The sequence below is a fragment of the Aptenodytes forsteri genome, unplaced genomic scaffold (genome assembly GCF_000699145.1).
Source record: "Aptenodytes forsteri isolate BGI_AS27 unplaced genomic scaffold, ASM69914v1 Scaffold366, whole genome shotgun sequence".
Taxonomy (NCBI): Eukaryota; Metazoa; Chordata; class Aves; order Sphenisciformes; family Spheniscidae; genus Aptenodytes; species Aptenodytes forsteri.
The window spans coordinates 939643-957315 of NW_008794621.1; the positions used below are offsets into that span (position 1 = coordinate 939643).

Here is a 17673-nt window from a genome sequence, read left to right on the forward strand (position 1 = left end):
CTCGGCCGCCTGCCTCGGGCAGGGAAACATCGCTTTGAACCCAACCCGGGAAGCCGAACGAGCCTGGCCTTTTCCCCCACCGTGGGCAGGGTGAGCGGCAGGGCAGGGCTTACGGCCCAGGGACACGCTGCCCGAGGCCCCAGGGGCTCTGGGTGGCCCTGGGGAAGGAATAGGCCCAGCAGTGCCGAGACAGGGCCCAGTGGGGACGTGGGGACAGCACGTCAAAGAAAAGTAGGGGCTGAGTTTCTACACAGAAAAGTTGTGCTGGGGTTTTGATGTGAGAAATTCTTTGATGTACAAACTCATCTCTCTCCCTCTTACAGAGTACTGCTTTGAAAAACATAGGCTGGTTCAGAGAAGTTGTATTAAGGGATAGGAATTATATCTTGTAATGAAAGACTTATCATACCTTAAACATTGAAGGGTGATTGATGACATGCAAAGAGAATGCTTAACTGGAGAAAGCTTTTTAGTCGAGACAGCAATGGCTGTGTAAGGGCTTTCTCCGATCATAAGACTCTCTTCTAACCACAACATCAATAAAGCAATTAATCACCTATTAAGGTAAAACAATCCCATACAGATTGTGGAGGTCTTTTTATTTATATGTATATGACAACTTCACTTGTCTCTGAAATACTCATGTCTCTGGTGTAAGGATTTATATATTTTTTTAAGAATTTGTTTACTACTTATTTTCAGACTACTATTAGCTCAGAAATTTTAAAGTGAGCAGAAGGCAACTGCTGGGACAGTAACTTGACTGCAGTGTTAAGGTACTGTCTCAGTATCTCAAACCTACTTGTGAAATTGTTTTAGATTTTTAATTTCTCTTACACTAACATTCTGAGGTTAAACACTCATTTTGTCGCCTACCATTGTCACTTGCTCTCCCTATAATTTTCCTCCCTGCTTCTCCCATTTTCCAAAACTTTTCCATGACCTACTTTGAATAAATAGGTTACCTTACAGAGTGTAGGACAAGCACATTTAGATTGGGAGCTGTATTTCAGTAAGTTTCCTTCAAATACATACACAGTTTTCTCTGTTCCAACACACCAGGCGGGGGAAACGGTCACCGCTTCCCCTTGAAAAGCGCCATTGGTGATTTGCCCTGCAGCCTCTCCGAACAGGGGCAACCTAGCTGAACGTGACAGCTGGCATCACGTGGCCTTGACTTGGTATACATACAGATGGCACAGATTGAGAGGAAAAAGTTAAAACCAGATCCACTGAAGCTGAGATGCTGAGCAGGGACCTGCACAAGGCAAGCTGCAGGAGGTATCACTCATAGTACTAAGCTTCACATCACGTCTAACTCAGCTGCAGGCTGCCTCCCTTCACAACCTCAGTGCCTTTAGCCTTGCTAGACTCAGCATCTTATAACTAGCATTTATATATCTGCATCATCAGGGAATTTGCTTTGCTCTTAAAAAGAGACCAACACAGAAGCACAACAGAAGATTTGAAACCGTTTCATAGCTCATCTTACCATTTATCACAACTAACAAAAACCAGCAAAAGCTTCCAGTCTAAACCGTCCGTTGTCAGTCAGATGACCCCCCTTTTAAAATGGATGGACATGCTTGATGTTCAGGACTAGGATGGGTTCGCAGCTGCCTCAGAACTCGTGGGAGGCGTGAAGCAAACCCTTCTAGCCTTGCTTTTGCAAAGTTTCCCATGTGTAGAATGCAATAAGGATCCTTTCTTCTGCTTGACAGTAAGATTGTAATAATATTTGGTTCCTCTACCTGCTCCTGTAATGCAAATCAATCATTTTTGTTATGCTAACCCACAAAGTTTTGCTTCCTTTTCCCAGTTAGGGGAAAGCATGTCTACGTGTGGTAGTTCAGTTTCATATCCTAAGTTATCAAGAGATATTCCCTGTCATGTTTATTCATTATTTTTAATAATGGGAAAGCAAGTTGGAGTCTTTGGACTTTTATATGCCTACCTGCTATGCCTGAGATACCTAGACACAGTTCCTGCAGCTGAACAATTTATGAATGCTCCAACGATGAAACCAAGCTCTATTGAGCAGGCTTTTCTCCTACTAGCATGACAGAGCATGATTTTATCTACTGTTAGATGCCAGCTGGGACATCACACAAATCAGTGACCCTACTACCCAGTAGCCTTGCTATCTTATCACAGCTCTGTGCAGTAACTAGAGCATGGCAAAGGTTTTCTGTCGCTCATAGCCTCTTCAGGATGACTCATGAATGCAAAACAAACAAAGGTACCTTATGTTGGCCGGTATTGTATAACAGGCAGGGAAGACTCAAATGATTCAACTATTGTAACCATGCTGCCCGCCCATGAATCCCACAGAGAGACTGATTCTCCCTGGAGAGGAAGTTCTTCTTTTGCAACTTGTATTTTGTAGGTGGACTTTCCCATATCAATGCCAGATTAAAAGACACACATTTATGGACTGAAAATGTTTATTTCTTCTTTGTTCTAGCTACAGTACAACAGAGCTGGTATATGGCTCTGGGATTACTGCTAAACTACAGTTTTTGTTTAGAGTTCAATTATAGCTCACAGTGCCATATACGTAACAAGTGAACATTTAAAATCCCTGGCCAAAAAACTGGAAGTTCATTGAAGCAGTTATTCAAAAATACCTGGTTTAGAATGTATGTCAGGGTGCCACAGAGCAATCTTATTTCACTTTGGGAGATGGAGTTAATGCTGATAGAAATAAAGGTAGCTGTCTAGCACAGAGATAAGCTTACTTCTATTTCTAAAAGGCATCTTACTGCCTATCATCAGAAATCAGAAACTCCAAGATCATCTTTAGTTTACACACATACGTTTTCCTCTCCTCCTATGAGAGAACAGTCACCATCGTCTGAACTCCTAAGCTATGCACTTTTTAAGCTTAAAAAATGCAGAATTCTCACAGACAGAAGCAAGTCTGTGAGATGTTTTCAATGTTTGAGTCATTTTCCCCCTTTAGAGATACTGACTGTCCATTTCAGCATAGTTTTCCTTAAAACTATTTGTAACATTTACCATAGTTTGATGATATTTACTAGCAACCTTTAGACCTTCCATTTGATTTTAACAGGAGGATAAAATTCACAGTGCAGGGTAGCTAGTATACACCAAGAAATAATCCGAATTTATCTCTGGCTCTCCCAGATCACCACCAAGTCTTTGTCTACAGTTGTGCTACAGCAGGAAGGAGAACTTTGAAGTCATAGCGTGGCAGAACAGGGAAAGAAATGAAGCTATGAAAAAGTATCAAAAAAGCATGAAGAAAGGTGAACTTCACAAGGATCTAAAAATGAAAAGAACATTATTCAGTGTCAGGTCAAAAAGGCAAGGAGAACAGATACTCTTCTTATTAATGCAAGAGATGTTGACGCAAGCAGAAAATAGAAGTCTCGATACCTAAGCAAATCATCATTTATTTGGTAAAACAAGGACTTTGTGAAATAATTGACAAGTGAGCTAGCCAAAGGAGCTTCTTGCAACAGGAAAGAAAGATGTACAATCTGTTCCTAGATTATCAAAAGGAACACACCAACTTGAAAGTCCATTTCTCTGAGTGAGATAGGGCTGCTGAAAAATCTGTGATGAGAACACAGACCTAATTTTTAAGTCATGAAGATACGGGAAGCACAGGTTTTCACGCAGCCAGCAAAATCACCCCAAGTTCTGATAACACTAAGAAGATTTTAATGAACCAACAGCTGTTGGGAAAGGATAGCTACCAAATGATAGACTGGCTAGGAAGATCTGGGAATACAAATGATAAATTTTGATCCAGGATTTGGATCAGAGAGGAGAGGAACTGGTTGAAAATATTATGCAGAAGGTGGACTGCATGAAGAATGAACATAAAATGAATTCACGGTCTTCAGCCAAAAAAGAGAAGAAAGCAGAAACTGACAATTTCAGAAAAGAGGACTTCAGTAAATCCAGTTATTACTACATCCAAGGGGAGGAAACCCAGTGCAGAAGATAATTCTTTCCTTGCTTCAGGAAAAAAATAGAGTTTCATCAGGAAACTGTTTCACTGTAGAGGAAGTGTAGTCTTCTACTACACTTTTACTAGAAGTATCGTAAGTCATTAGTTTGTCATTACCTTAAATTAAAAAAAGTAGCTTACAGGAGATGAAAACTAGGACCAAGCTATTAAATACAGGCAGCATAACACATTAACACATAGACAAAGGCTGTGGTTCAAAGTAATTACTACAGGACATCAAAAGCAATTTTTTCCAGCAGCCAGAAGAATTGAAGTATTAGACCACTACTGAACACGAGGAAAGGACAAAACAGAAAAAACTTAAAATTATCTAAGTATTTAATGTTTTGGGTTTTTTTTAACATCATTCTTTGCTAAAAGAATCAACTGTGACTGGGGTCTATCATATTAATAGCAAGGGCAGAGAGGTAAGCTCTTAGCTTTTAACAAGATAAAGCAATGTTGGAGAATACTTGGGATAAGTCTGATCGTAGCAAATGACTTGGCGCAGAAGCCATGCTTACAGAGTAGGCTCATTAAATCAATTATTAAATCAATAACTATTTTAAGAACTCGGGGGATGGACAAGTGACAAAAGACTGGGAAAAGGCCAAAATTATGTCCATTTTTAAGAAGATATTGGGGAGGAGGAAGGGCTGAAGAATTATGGACCAGTCTAATTTCATTTGTTTGAGAAAACAGAAGTACCGAAATTATTTGTAAAGACCTAGGAGATAACAGATGATTAAACAGTCAAGATGGATTTGCTGAGAACAAATTGAGTCAAGCAAATCTCATTTCCTCTTATGACAGTCCTGTGGACCAAGGCAAAACAATACATGTCATTCATCTTGATGGTAGTGAAGCATTTGGCATGGTCTCTCATAACATTCTCACAAGACAGATAAGGAAACCAAGTCCAGATGAAACTAATAGATTGGACAAAGGGGTGGGTTCACTGTTAAACGGAAGGGTGCAGAGAACAGGAGGGCCACAAGTACCTGCCCTCACTCCTGTACTATTTAATAATAGCCTAAATGACTGTGTAGAGACCACCCGTAAATTCCCAGACTGTACCTACCTCAGAGATGCTGTAACAGTTACAAAATTTAAACAGATCTTGGTGGGGGGAGGGCTACTTGTAGATGACCAGCTGCACAATTGCAAAAGAAGGCAGAGCTCATATGAAGGAAGTCAGAAGTTACAGAAAATCGCCAGCTGCATGTGACCATTCAGTCTGCCCTGGAAGTCTACGAACACCTGAAAAGTGCTTGCCTAAGACTGCAGGATCTACAAAGGTATTCTCTGAACGGATTAGACAAGCATCTGGCAGAAGACAGACATGCCTTCCAACAGGAGATAGTCTAGCTAGTTTATTATTCACAAGCTTTTAAAAGTGCCTTCCAATATTGCAAATCTATGATTTTAACAAACTTGCTGTATGTATATACTCAGGTATATACCTCACGGTGAAAAAACGTGTGGTATGACTGATCTGGCTAAAAGAATTGGTTAAGTCTGAAATTTATCAGCTCCTTTATGTGGTTCACCATACACTGCACAAATTAATCATACCAGCATAAAAGATGTAGCAGCACAGGGCAGAGAACAAGGAATCGGTAGTGCCACTTTTGGTAGCAGTAGTTGTACTGTTTTGCTGCTTGAGGAATTATCAAGTCCCCGAACCCAAATATCTGTACTTTAGAGACTTTCTTGGTCTCCTGCATCAGTTACTTTAACAGTAAAACCAGAAGAGTGTGTGGAAGCTCTCCAAGACCAATGCCCAAAGGTGGCACGCGCCCATGTAACCTAAAGGACACCTGGACCAATTCATACATCAAGAGTGTTTTGGAAAAGTTTCTGGTGTTGCATCTCATTGAATTATGACAAGCGACAGAACAGCTGAATATAATTTGCTTGTATGTAATACAAATATTTTTTGCGTCAGGTCTAAATGGGCACTTAAAAAGTGTCATCTTCAATATGAAGGATTAATTTATTTCTAGCGTGATCTCAGACACCATCAAGAACGGCTGTCATCACACCAAAGCGGGCCAGGCTGGGATGGGGTTAACTTCCCTCATCGCAGCCCGTATGGTGCTGTGCTTTGGGGTTGTGCCCAGAACCGTGTAGCTAACGCACCAGTGTTTCAGCTGTCGCTGAACCCTGCCTGCACAGCATTGAAGCTTTCTCGCTTCTGCCCCCCCGGGGTGGGCGAGAGGTTGAGAGCGGACACAGCCAGGACAGATGACCCAAACTGATCAGAGGGATATTCCATACCACATACCATTGTGCTCAGCAATAAAAGCTCAGGGAAAGGAGGAGGAAGCAGGGACATTCATGGTCATGGCGTTTATCTTTCCAAGGAACCTGTGCGGAGTCCTTGCTTTCCAGGAAGTGCCTGGATATCTGCCTGCCCGCGGGCAGTACTGAATGAAATCCTCTTTGCGCTTTGCTTGTGGGAGCAGCATTTGCTTTCCCTGTTAAATTGTCATTGTCTCAATCCATGACCCTTCTTTGCCTTCCATTTTCTCCCCATCCCATGGGAGAGAGGAGTGGGCCAGAGGCCAGGTGGGTGCTTGGCTGCTGGCCGGGGTCAACCACACCACACGCAGAGGGGAAACAAGTGACCACCATTTGCTGAACTGCTAGCCTGGGCAAAAAAAATTGAGCTCTACACAATGGGGATCTGCTGTTAGTTGGTTAATGACAAGATACATATGTAGAAATGGTCTAAGAACCAATGTTCAGGTAGGGTACACGTAGCCTGTATAATCAAAATATATACTATAATCTAATTCCTTCAAAACATAATCCATCTAGAAGACTTCATTTATTTGAATTACATGGACAGTTTGAAATATATATTTGACTCAATTGTGAAATTCATTTTGGATGAGGCAAAAAGTGACATCCTACAACACATTTTTTGTTTGCAGTTGATCAGAAAATTCAATTTGTGCCAAAGATACAGTGATTCAACATGGAAAAATAGCAGCACACATTCTTTAAAAAATGTTTAAGATTAAAATCCCCACCTTAAATGAAAAATGAAATTAAAGCTTAATTTATACAAGGCCTGCACTGCAATAACATCACTTAAATGAACAGCAGACATTATCAAGTCCCACTAAACATGAAGCACAATTCATCTTTTAACACCATAAAAAAAAGCATTTGAAAGCATCTATAAATCAAATATAATAGCACACACATGAAATCTGTCTGTTAAGTGCTCAGTTATGTGTGTCTCTTATCACCTTATCAATGCTCATATATACAGTCATGTCAACTATTGAGCTAGATATAGGTACATAAACGCACGTTGAGAACCAAGGGTTAGGATTTCCTGCTTTAATCCCAGCCACCATAGAGCAGATCATGGAATTTCTCCCGTAAGAACAAGCACTGACCTCTGCCACGATTCCTTCACACAGACGGAGATGGCACCAGCCACTGACTGGAAGTGTTCAGAAAACAGTCAACAGATTTGAAAAATATATTAAGATATTTAGCCAGCCACAGACAAAATTGTGTTACCAGCCGCTTTTCTACAGGCCAAACTTCAGTTTTAAGTTGCATCTATACAAGAATATTGACTGAGTCTGAGGAATAGTTAACGCATTTCCTAAACAAACGATTACTCCTGCACAGAGCCCACTTAATTACCTTTTTCCAATCACAGTTGTAACATGAATCAATTCGCAGATGCACTTTTAAAATTTCACTAACCTCTTCAGCATTGTCGTTTCTGTTGTCTAACAAGGAACAGTTTGAGGAGAACATAGATTTGACCTACAGAAATTAAATCCCAAACTCGGTAAGGCTTCATTTGCCTCGCGCTAGGATGCGTGAATCGTGCTAGCGGTACCAAAACTTGTTCATGGTCCAAATTCTGAATGCCAAATCATTTACAATAAAATTTTTTTTCAAGTTAGGCAAGTCTTGTAACAGAAAATTATTTAGAAAAGTGAAGAAAAAGCACCTCACTTATTCTGAACTAAAAAATTATCTCAAAAAGTGGAAACTAGAAGAATACTTTTTACGGCTTGCTGAAAAGTTTCAGCAATGGAGCTTTAATTCAGTGCTCAAGAATATATTTGAAAGTCGTGAGGAATCCAATTCCTGACTGCTTTGGCTGACTGGGGCTAAAGAATTTTGTAGAATAATATGTGAGGAAAAACTAGAGAGAATAATTGAAGAGGCACCATCAGCATCTTAAGTTTGTCCATTAGAAAAATGCAAAGGTTTTAAGAAAAAACTTGTTAGCGACAAAACTGGGCTTGTTGAATTTTAATTAAACCTTAATTTTAATTAAACTACAGATCAAAACAAAAACGTTGCTAATACAATCAACATCACAGTGTTTCCACATCTGGTTCTTAAAGCAAACGGGACCTGTTATAACATACATGTAGCCTTTATGTTCTTTAGGAAGATTACACACAACAATGAATACAAAGCCTCCACACCTGACATGGGTTTGAAGGCCACTGGCTGCAAACACAGTCAGGATAGATGACCAGGACAGGCACACATTTGCTAAATGTATTCAATACAACTGAAGCCTTAAGTGATTACTACGGGCAACTTCGTATCATCCTTTTATAGTTTTTTTTTTTTAACCTCCCAGTATCAAAACCATTCTATAAACATTTACATTGGCCCAAACTTCCAAGAAGCTTCAGCCAATTCTCCTTTTTGTAAGCTATCCTCTTGCCCTCAAACAGAAGAAAAAGACCTCAAGAATGTACTTTCGAAACAAATAAAATTGCCCAAACAGGCAAAGTAAGAAAAATCTTTCTTAAGGAGAGACCTACATAAATGTAATTTTTACCTTGGAACAGATAACACTGGAATACTGCTACAATTGAAAAGTATGAAGTTCTAAATACTCACCCCCAAAAGATAACTATCTTCAAGTCAAGCATTAAAAAAACAAAACAGGTTTGGAGGAACTAAACAAGTATTGCCTCTTTTATAGCCTGACAACTGTAACCAAAAAATGTATTCAGTTAGTTCATATTTGTTAATTCTAAGCAATCTAAATCATTCACATACAAAAGAAATTTACACATCCAGAACCTCCAACCCATGGCATTTTTTCAGCCGTCATGATCCTGATCCGTCAGGATCCTGATTAAGGCCTCTCACAGTGTTTGTAGCCTCAGCGTAGACTAAATCCATCCCCAACAATCAGGAACAGTTTGGTGGAGGATGAGGTTCCTCTCGATTGCAACCCTTTGCAAGGCTGCCTGTCAGCAGGAAGGAAACTACAGAGCGGGGCATTTCATCTAATTGTTGGGAAGCAGAGCAAGCCTACCTACTCCAAGCCTTCCACAGCAGCTCCTCGCTGTTAATTCAGGAGCAACCTTCTGATCCTTAACATCTCCGAGTGCTTAATACAAAGGGAAAAGATCAACAATTATACCCAAAAAGGAAAGGCAAACTTTACTTTAAGAGCTGGTAGTATTTCTTAGCAGCCATAGCTGTAATTCTAAGAAATGACAGAATTCCACTTAAATAAGCTCCTCCTAAACATTTGAATATTCATGTTCGATTATGATTTTCTTCAAGATAATTGACACTCGCCCATTGCATTTCTCAGTTTTAGACATTTCCCTCCCCCCTTCCATAGTTTCATTTTAACATAATTTTTGACAACAACATTTTGCAAGTACACTTCAAAGTGAACCAGGTGCTCCAAAAATACTGAAACTAACTTGCTTAGCATATTTGAACCAAGGTGTTGATTATGTAAGTTCTAATGCCTTTATGTATTCTGTGCCACGCGAAATGAGCTGCCAAGAAGCACGATGCTCAGCAGTGAACAAAGGCGTGATGCTTCACAGTAATTTCCTGGACAGGAAATGAAAGGCTATAGATACGCTGAGCTGTGAATCCTTGACTTTCACCGCGTAACTCTTCTTATTAACCGATGAGAGATAGCACATTGACGATATTAAAAACAAAATCTATACTGATTCAGCTCTCCAGTGTTTGTTCACAACTGGTGAGAGAAGTTTAATCAGGTCTTAAATTATTGTAACAACTTGATTTATCTATTAAAGCCTTTTTGTATTACTTGTATTTGCTTTAGATGGCACAAATAACATTTGTAGAAGTAAACTGCTCCAGAAGAAAAGAAAGCTCTGCCATTTCCCACAAATCAACCGCCTACCCCCCCCGCATACCCCCAAACCAACCGCCTAGAGATGAAAGGCGTGTTCCACTCTGTCATAAAAGATATTCCCACTGCTCCTCATTACTCACAAAATATATATCATCGATGGAATAACAACCAGACAACTAAATTTTTTCTCTAAATATGATTTAATTAAAAACACTAAATCAGCTTTGATTTTTATTTTATATATGTACAATAGTTACCAAATAATGAATACACTGAATCAGTTATGTTAAATTTCACATAACGTCAAAGGACATCAGCATGGCATGGATTAAACTCACACTGCCTTTTGCATATACAAAAAATGCATTAATGTTAATTGTGATTACTATTTCAGCTGTGGTTTGGGTGGGTTTTTTTATAACCTGCTTATTAATTCTCCAAATAATCTTGCCATAAAAAGTGTAAGTAGTTAATTGATCAGTTAATATATTAGCAAAGATAAACATTAGTAAAGTTTGCAAGAAATCAACTGCAAAATTACCTCAAGTGTAGGACTGAATGTATTCACATGAAAGTTACCTTCAGTTAGAAAAGTTTTGAAAAAGAGCCCAAGTTGGAGCTGTGCATTAATTTGGTCAAACTGATTCATATGAATGAACAGTCAAGTTTATTCAGATATTGAAAATATGACTATCCTTTTTAGTATTCACAAACATTTGTGTATATAGTGTGTGTGTGTAAATATATATATATGCATATATAAAGTGAAGATATGTTAATGTAAAAATATACTGTTCGTCCACTCCCAATTACACAAAATTCAGTATTTGGACATTAAACTGTGTAAGTATAAATGTCCATTTCAAATCTACATTCAACCAGCAACAAATACTTAGAAGTATTTTTGTAAACATTTGAGATAGGGAAAACCCATTCATTTACAAAACGATCCTTCTTTAACACATCAGCATCTCTTCAGCTTGAAAATTTTGTACAGCAGCTTCAGCTGGCCTATTGTGAATCTGCTCAAATCAAAGAGCTCACACTGTCTTAGATCAATACGTGTGAAAGCTCAGCAAATGCAGAATTTTCAAATTCACTCTTAATCACCATCCATTTCCAGTTCACCAGCAAAAAGAAAATGCACTTGGCTACAAAAATATTAAGGAATGTTATTGAAAACAAAAGGCTATTTTGGTAGAAGAAACTACAAAAATAGTTAAGTTGAGTCATGTTGTAAAGCTTTAATGCAAGAGCATTACAGTACAGATTTTCTTTCCAACCTTAAAGCTTAATCAACACCAAATTTAAATATCCATCTCAAGTGCTTGAAAAAAACGTGCTCAGTAAAAGTCTTTCTTCAGTTTAACCAACTGTAATTACGCAGGTGTCAGGCTCTGCGTGTCAGACATCTGTTGGGTGCCGTCTCCTGTTCCATTGGCAGCAATTACAGGTGTTGAGATACTCTGATACAATGACGTCGGACAACTCAACACAGGTCCACCTTCATCCTCTCCAGTATCTGAATCTGGTGTTACTGAACTGCCTTCTGTCCCCAGGATCTCACCAACTGCTTGAGGCAATTCCTAGAAAGGAGGAGGCGGGGGCAGGGGAATATTAAAAATCACTGTAATTAAATGAAAAAAGTTAACAACAAGGTCCCCGCCGAGTCCTTCCCCCACCCCCAGTAAGTAATCATTCCTCGGAATTTAGCTGTACCGAAAGCATCTCTCTCAGCATTAGTTCCATTAAAATTACCATTTTCTGTATCTGCTTTTCGAAAAGACAGCAAAGGGGACAGGCTCAGGAATCAATTCCTGATTAACAATACAATCTTCATCACAAAAATAAAAGTCTAAACAACTATTATAATTACACTTCATGTTATTGAAATTAGTTTTATTGAGTGAACCATTAGTTCCTGCCTAATAGGTCTGGTATGCTTTCAGTGCGATGCACCTTTCACCTCATTTTTCTAGAGCACACTGAATGTCAAATTACCAGTTCTGAGGTTATCTAGTAAGAGTTAAGAAATCATGACCAAAAGGCACAGTCCAGCTTTCCCCCAGTGAACAATATTACTCTATAAAATTACTGACTCTTGCTTACAGACTTTTAGAATATAGGTGCTGTATAGATACAGCACATCCTTTATCATACCCAGGCATTTAGTTATTTCGCAAGTCATACATGTACACTTACAGCCAACTACATACTTTTACTGTCTATAAATGCAGTAGATATATTCAAAGTATCTTTACCTTGCAATTCATCATCTGCATAGAAATTGCTTCTGCTTTGCAGAGTATATATTCCACATCAATTTTCATAGACAGTTCATTGATATGCTAAAAATATATTCACAAAGAATAGTAAGTGTGATAAATGGTAAATATGCTTTATTGTAAAATACACTAATACTGTACTGCACTGCTAATAAGTATCAACTTATAAGCTTGCTCCTTAAGCTATGAAATGCTAAACATGCTCTATTTGCTTTGACAAATGGGTACTGAAAAATGTCGTATGCAACAGCTAGCTTTCACTGGTATCCAAGATCTGCAAGAGGAATCCATGGTACTTCCAAATGTGACAAACTATGTAGCCCTCCTAGGTACCCCCCAGCTCACATTTTCAAAGAGAGAACAAGATTATAGAAGAAAAAGCAAAAATTAAGATTAAACATACTAAGCAGTACTCTAAGGGGGAGAACCGTTCTCCATCTGTTAACGATCTTATCACTAAACAGAGACATCAAATAAACCATTCTGAAAGCATGGAGGATAGACATTCAGTTCACATTTAACCCTTCAGAAGATAGTACACACCTTTTCCTCCCCCCAACATGAAATACAAACATATTGCATTAACTCCAAAAAGTTAATTAATATTCAGATAATGCGTAAGAGTTCAGTACCTTTAATATTTCATTAAAGCCATAGTGCTTGTCCATTATTTGCTGTTTTTCAGATTCTAAGATAGCACAACAAAGGAGAAGATGAAAATTCTGGCAAGGCAATTCCGTCCACATGACCTGTTAAAATATGAAAACCACTTTTGAAATGCTTATGCTTTTCCTCTGAAAAGAAAAGCAGTCTTGGAAAATAAGTAAGACCTCAAGCCGAGTGGCCTAACTAACAATAAGCTATTTTTGAAGGCAACTAAGTATTTGCACAATTATTTGAAATTTTTCTTCTGGCCAATAGTGACAACTGCAAGTCTGAGTCACCAAATGCTTATCTGGTTCTTTAAGACTTCTGTGTCTACCAGGTTGTCCACTATAATGCTATTAAGCTGCCCGAGCTTGTGTCTTGTGAATGTGTGTGTTCTGCCTCAGCTCATGTGAAATTCTCCTACTCAAAATTACTAACTATACGGAAGTAATTAAAACTAACAAATTATTTGTGTGGCTTAGTCTGTCTGCATTAAGTGTGAATTGGTAGAAGTATGTCATGCTCGGCAATCCCTCCAAAAGGTTCTAACGGTTATAAATAAGGTGCTAAAGTTGTTCCCAATCCCCCCCACTACAAGAGCCCAAATACATGTACACGCGGGTGGTGGGGTGGGGTGGGTGTTACTTTCTGACTGGAGACACATTGGCTTGTGGTCCCACAGAGGCCACAGATATTCATTCTTGAGGTCACTGGGATTGAAATGTGCAACCTCAGTATTGATGTGTTATTTTAGCATGTTCATGAGAGTCAAATCTTAAAAAAAATTATTTGAAGAGAATGTGCGCGGTGGGCAGAAAGCTGGAGAACAGTTTGGACAACAAAAAAAGGAAGAAAACAAAAAATTGTTTGCATAAATTACTCTGACAAACAGATGAAGGGATCTAAGTCAATGGATTGACTCTCAAAAAAGGCAGGTAAAAAAAAAAAAAAGCAGGCTCATGAAGATTCAGTCTTACTTCACTAGTAAAAATTTTCTTGTATCATTATTGATAGAAGACAGCCTTAAAGCTCAACAAGAGCTTACTTATACTTGAACTTTTATCACTAGTACATGTAGCCCGTAAACAGAATTGCATAAATCTGAAAGATATCCAAACCAAGTTCACCCAAAATAAAGTGCAATTAATCTTGAATGTTTCAATTAAGATTCAGTTCACTCAGTCCAGAATTAAATTTCGTCTCTTTTTCAGGTATCCGATATTCTGTTAAAGCATTCTCTCACTCCAGGAAAAGGGCTGGAATGTAATTGGGCTGGTAAACAATAACAATCATACAAAAACGCCTATAGTCTACTAAATACAGTCTGTCTACACGCTACTGTTGTGGGGTTTTTTAATCCTACTTTGTAAGAAGGAGATACTGACAGCTGTACATGGGTTTGGTTTAACATCAAGTTTGCACAGAGAGCAAACTACTGCCTACACATTTCCAGTACACTCAAATTCTCATGGTACGCATACCATTAATCATCTACAACAATCACTAATGAAGCGTATCAGACAACAGGCTGCCTCTCGGCATTAAATCTAAACCAGAACATAGATGATTGAAACATGACACTGCAGGATATGGGGGAAATCGAACCAAAATATAGAACTGTATAACAGTTACCTTTTTATAGACATTAACAGAAGATTTAACTTTCATATCTACAGTTTAATGCTATCCTGCTGGAATATCTACTTTAAGAAATATTTGCTTCAAGCTATAACTTCAGTGGAAGCTGGATCTGGCTTCAAGAGTGGAAAAAAACCCAAAATACTAACAAGGATGTCTACAGACATTCTCTCCTCTCTGAGGAAAATTAGCAGCTGTCACAAGCTGCTAATACCAGCTGCAAAAAATTCCATACTTTTTGCCACCGTTTTTGATACACCTTTCAAAGTCTGGAGCAGACCATGCACTTAAGCTTATGTATGTAAATGTGTAACAGCAGCATCACAAAGCACTTTGAAAAGGATGAAAGAAAAACAGCATTGAAATTAAGAATATAAAAATATACCACTTAAGTGTGATAATTCTTTTCCTCCTATTTCTTTCTGATAAAGCTATGCAAGTAAGGACTCGTTTGTTCTAGTGCTACCTCATCATCCATGAATATTCGTAACAAATACTAGCATATATGTAATTTATCACTAGGTCATGCTGGTTTTATACAATGTGAGCTGTACTAGCATAACACTGGAGGTAAGTGTGAGCTAGCTGTGTAATTTTGTTACAGAATTTTTCTTTTGAGATTCTTCTTTTTCTACCCAGTCTTCCTGCACCATCTTGAGAATGAAGCAGCTCACTGTGCAAAGGAAAGATTAAGACCTGGCTTACCAGTATTACCAGTATCACCAGGTAATACTGTCTGTCCCTCCAGTGCGAAGGAGGGACTGATCTGCTCTCAATTTTGGGACATCTAAGCAGTGGCTCAGTATGCTATCTGGGCTGAGTCTGAGACACACTGCTTAAATGTACTGCAAATAATCCCACCCACAGACAGAGCAGTTTAACCTGCATTCATTTTTCTGTAAAAAGGTGTTGCATACAGCATTGCAAGTAACTGCAATCGCACAATGTCTCTCAACTTATCCACACAAGGTGGAATGCCACCTCTCTAGCGCACGCACTGCCTAGCACACCCTGCTGCACCATGTAGCGATGATATAACCACCCACGTTTTCTACCACAATCTGATTATTATGGCTCTTGCTCAGTAAGTGGGAGGACGTGGTTTTAGCTTCTACTCCAGCTGATGGGGACTGGCATCTCCCATCTCTAAGGTGAATGCCTAATAACCGGTCTAGTGAAGAATCTTCTTCATTCCTTTTTCTGAGATAAAACACTGGAAGTCATGAAGCCAGTGGGAACAGGGAAAAAGTATCATCCGATGCTACCTTAGTGGTTCAGGCAACTCAGAATACAGAAACAGAGGTCCAAAAGAACACCCTGAAATTCACAGGTTAGAGAGAAAAAGCCCCAGAAGTCCTGGAACTTGGGACTGGAATCTCAGATGGTACCTCCCCCTCTTCCCATTCTATCCTCTGCAAGTGAATACGTCACAGGGTAACATTGCCTTCAAATTGGTTCCCTCAATTCATGTGCTATTACAAAATAGCACATGAATTTTGCTCAGGCTGAAATACCCTAAAAGCAGTTCATTTCTCTCTACTGATTACCAAGGGGAAAATGGTCTCCTGTGCCTATAGCTTGCCTTTGTAAGTGCCACATAGATACTCCACTGATACCAATGAAGCTGCATAGCTACGAACAGGGGAAAAAAAAAAACCAAAACAAACTGTTGTAAGCTGGACTTCAACTGTGACAAAGGTGACACTAGCTTTCACATAAAGACATCAACATAATGCCTTAATTAGTTTGTTTTAAAAAGGAAAACAAGATATGCCCTTTCCCATTCCGTATCTCCTAGCAAAGAAATTGAGTACTTGTAGATTCCTTCTAGCACATCATAATGTATGTTTACTACAAAACTACCGTATATCAATAGATTTCCATCATCCTCCTAAGACAGAAAAAAAATACTTGAGTTAGAAATATAGCATGTTTCTTTTCTATATGCACACATATACACACATTAAGGCAGAGGTGATAAAAACATGCTAGCTTGGGACTATAAACTATAAATAAAAATACTGTTGTCATAAATTTAAAAGAAAAATTAGTCTTTAAAAAAAAAAAACCACTGAGAAGACAACACTAAGGGGGGAAAATGAGATGATGGGTGAATATTTTTTTTTCCCCAAAATCATTATCATTTTATCCCTTGGAATACGAGAATTCTTTTGGTTTTGTACATTTTTGTTCCCTTTTTTATGAATGTTATTCATAAACTTAGTCCTCTTCAGTTAAAATACCACCTCAATACTCTATGATAGTAAATTCCATCAACTGATGATAAAAAGCTAAAAAAGATTTACTTTTGACAGTTTTAAATACTGGTCCTCCTCTTTATGTGACTCCTTTTTCATTAGTGGAAAAAGTAAATAAAAGCATCAACATTATTTTTTCATTATACCAGAAACAACATTATTTTTCATTATAGTACAAATTTTATGCATTTCAGTCCTGTTCTTTTCATTACCCTTCTGTTCCCCAGCACAACTCTATGTGACATTATGTCCTAGAAAATACTCCTTCCACGCATCTGAACATTTATTTTCTTGTTTGGGAGTTTTCAGTGGATACTGTGCTCTTGTTAAATGCACCTTAGACAGTAAATCTGTACTGTTGACACACTTCTCAATTTTCTGGGAACAAAGAATTAAACAACGTTCAACAAAAATATTAGTTCATCTTAATTACTCCATCTGATCCCAAGATCACCTCAATCAAAAAAGGATCTCATTAACCTGGAATTATTGGAACTTCCACATTTTGATGTTTTACATTATGTTATTTGGGATCATGAAGATTAACTGGATCTTCTGACAACTAATATCAAGGAACTAATCAGACACACACACAAATGGTATTTTTTCTAGCATAAACTGTTTTCCATTGAAGTTAACTGATACTCTCCACTTACTACCTTCACTTAAGAGCCTCATCTGAAGGACCCTGTCCAAACCTTTTTGAAAAAGCCAATTTATCCCCATCAGCTC

General features: G+C 38.5%; 1 protein-coding gene across 1 annotated transcript in view; it reads right to left on the minus strand.

Annotated features, from left to right (window-relative positions):
• Positions 1-10289: 10289 nt before the first annotated feature.
• TBC1D15 (TBC1 domain family member 15) overlaps positions 10290-17673 on the minus strand; it is a 35456-nt gene continuing 28072 nt past the window's right edge. The window contains exons 15-17 of the mRNA XM_009273238.1: positions 13030-13146; positions 12374-12460; positions 10290-11698 (exon numbers count right to left, since the gene is read on the minus strand). Of these exons, the coding sequence (XP_009271513.1) occupies positions 11492-11698; positions 12374-12460; positions 13030-13146 (411 nt within the window). The 3' untranslated portion in view covers positions 10290-11491. The remainder of the gene's footprint in view (positions 11699-12373; positions 12461-13029; positions 13147-17673) is intronic.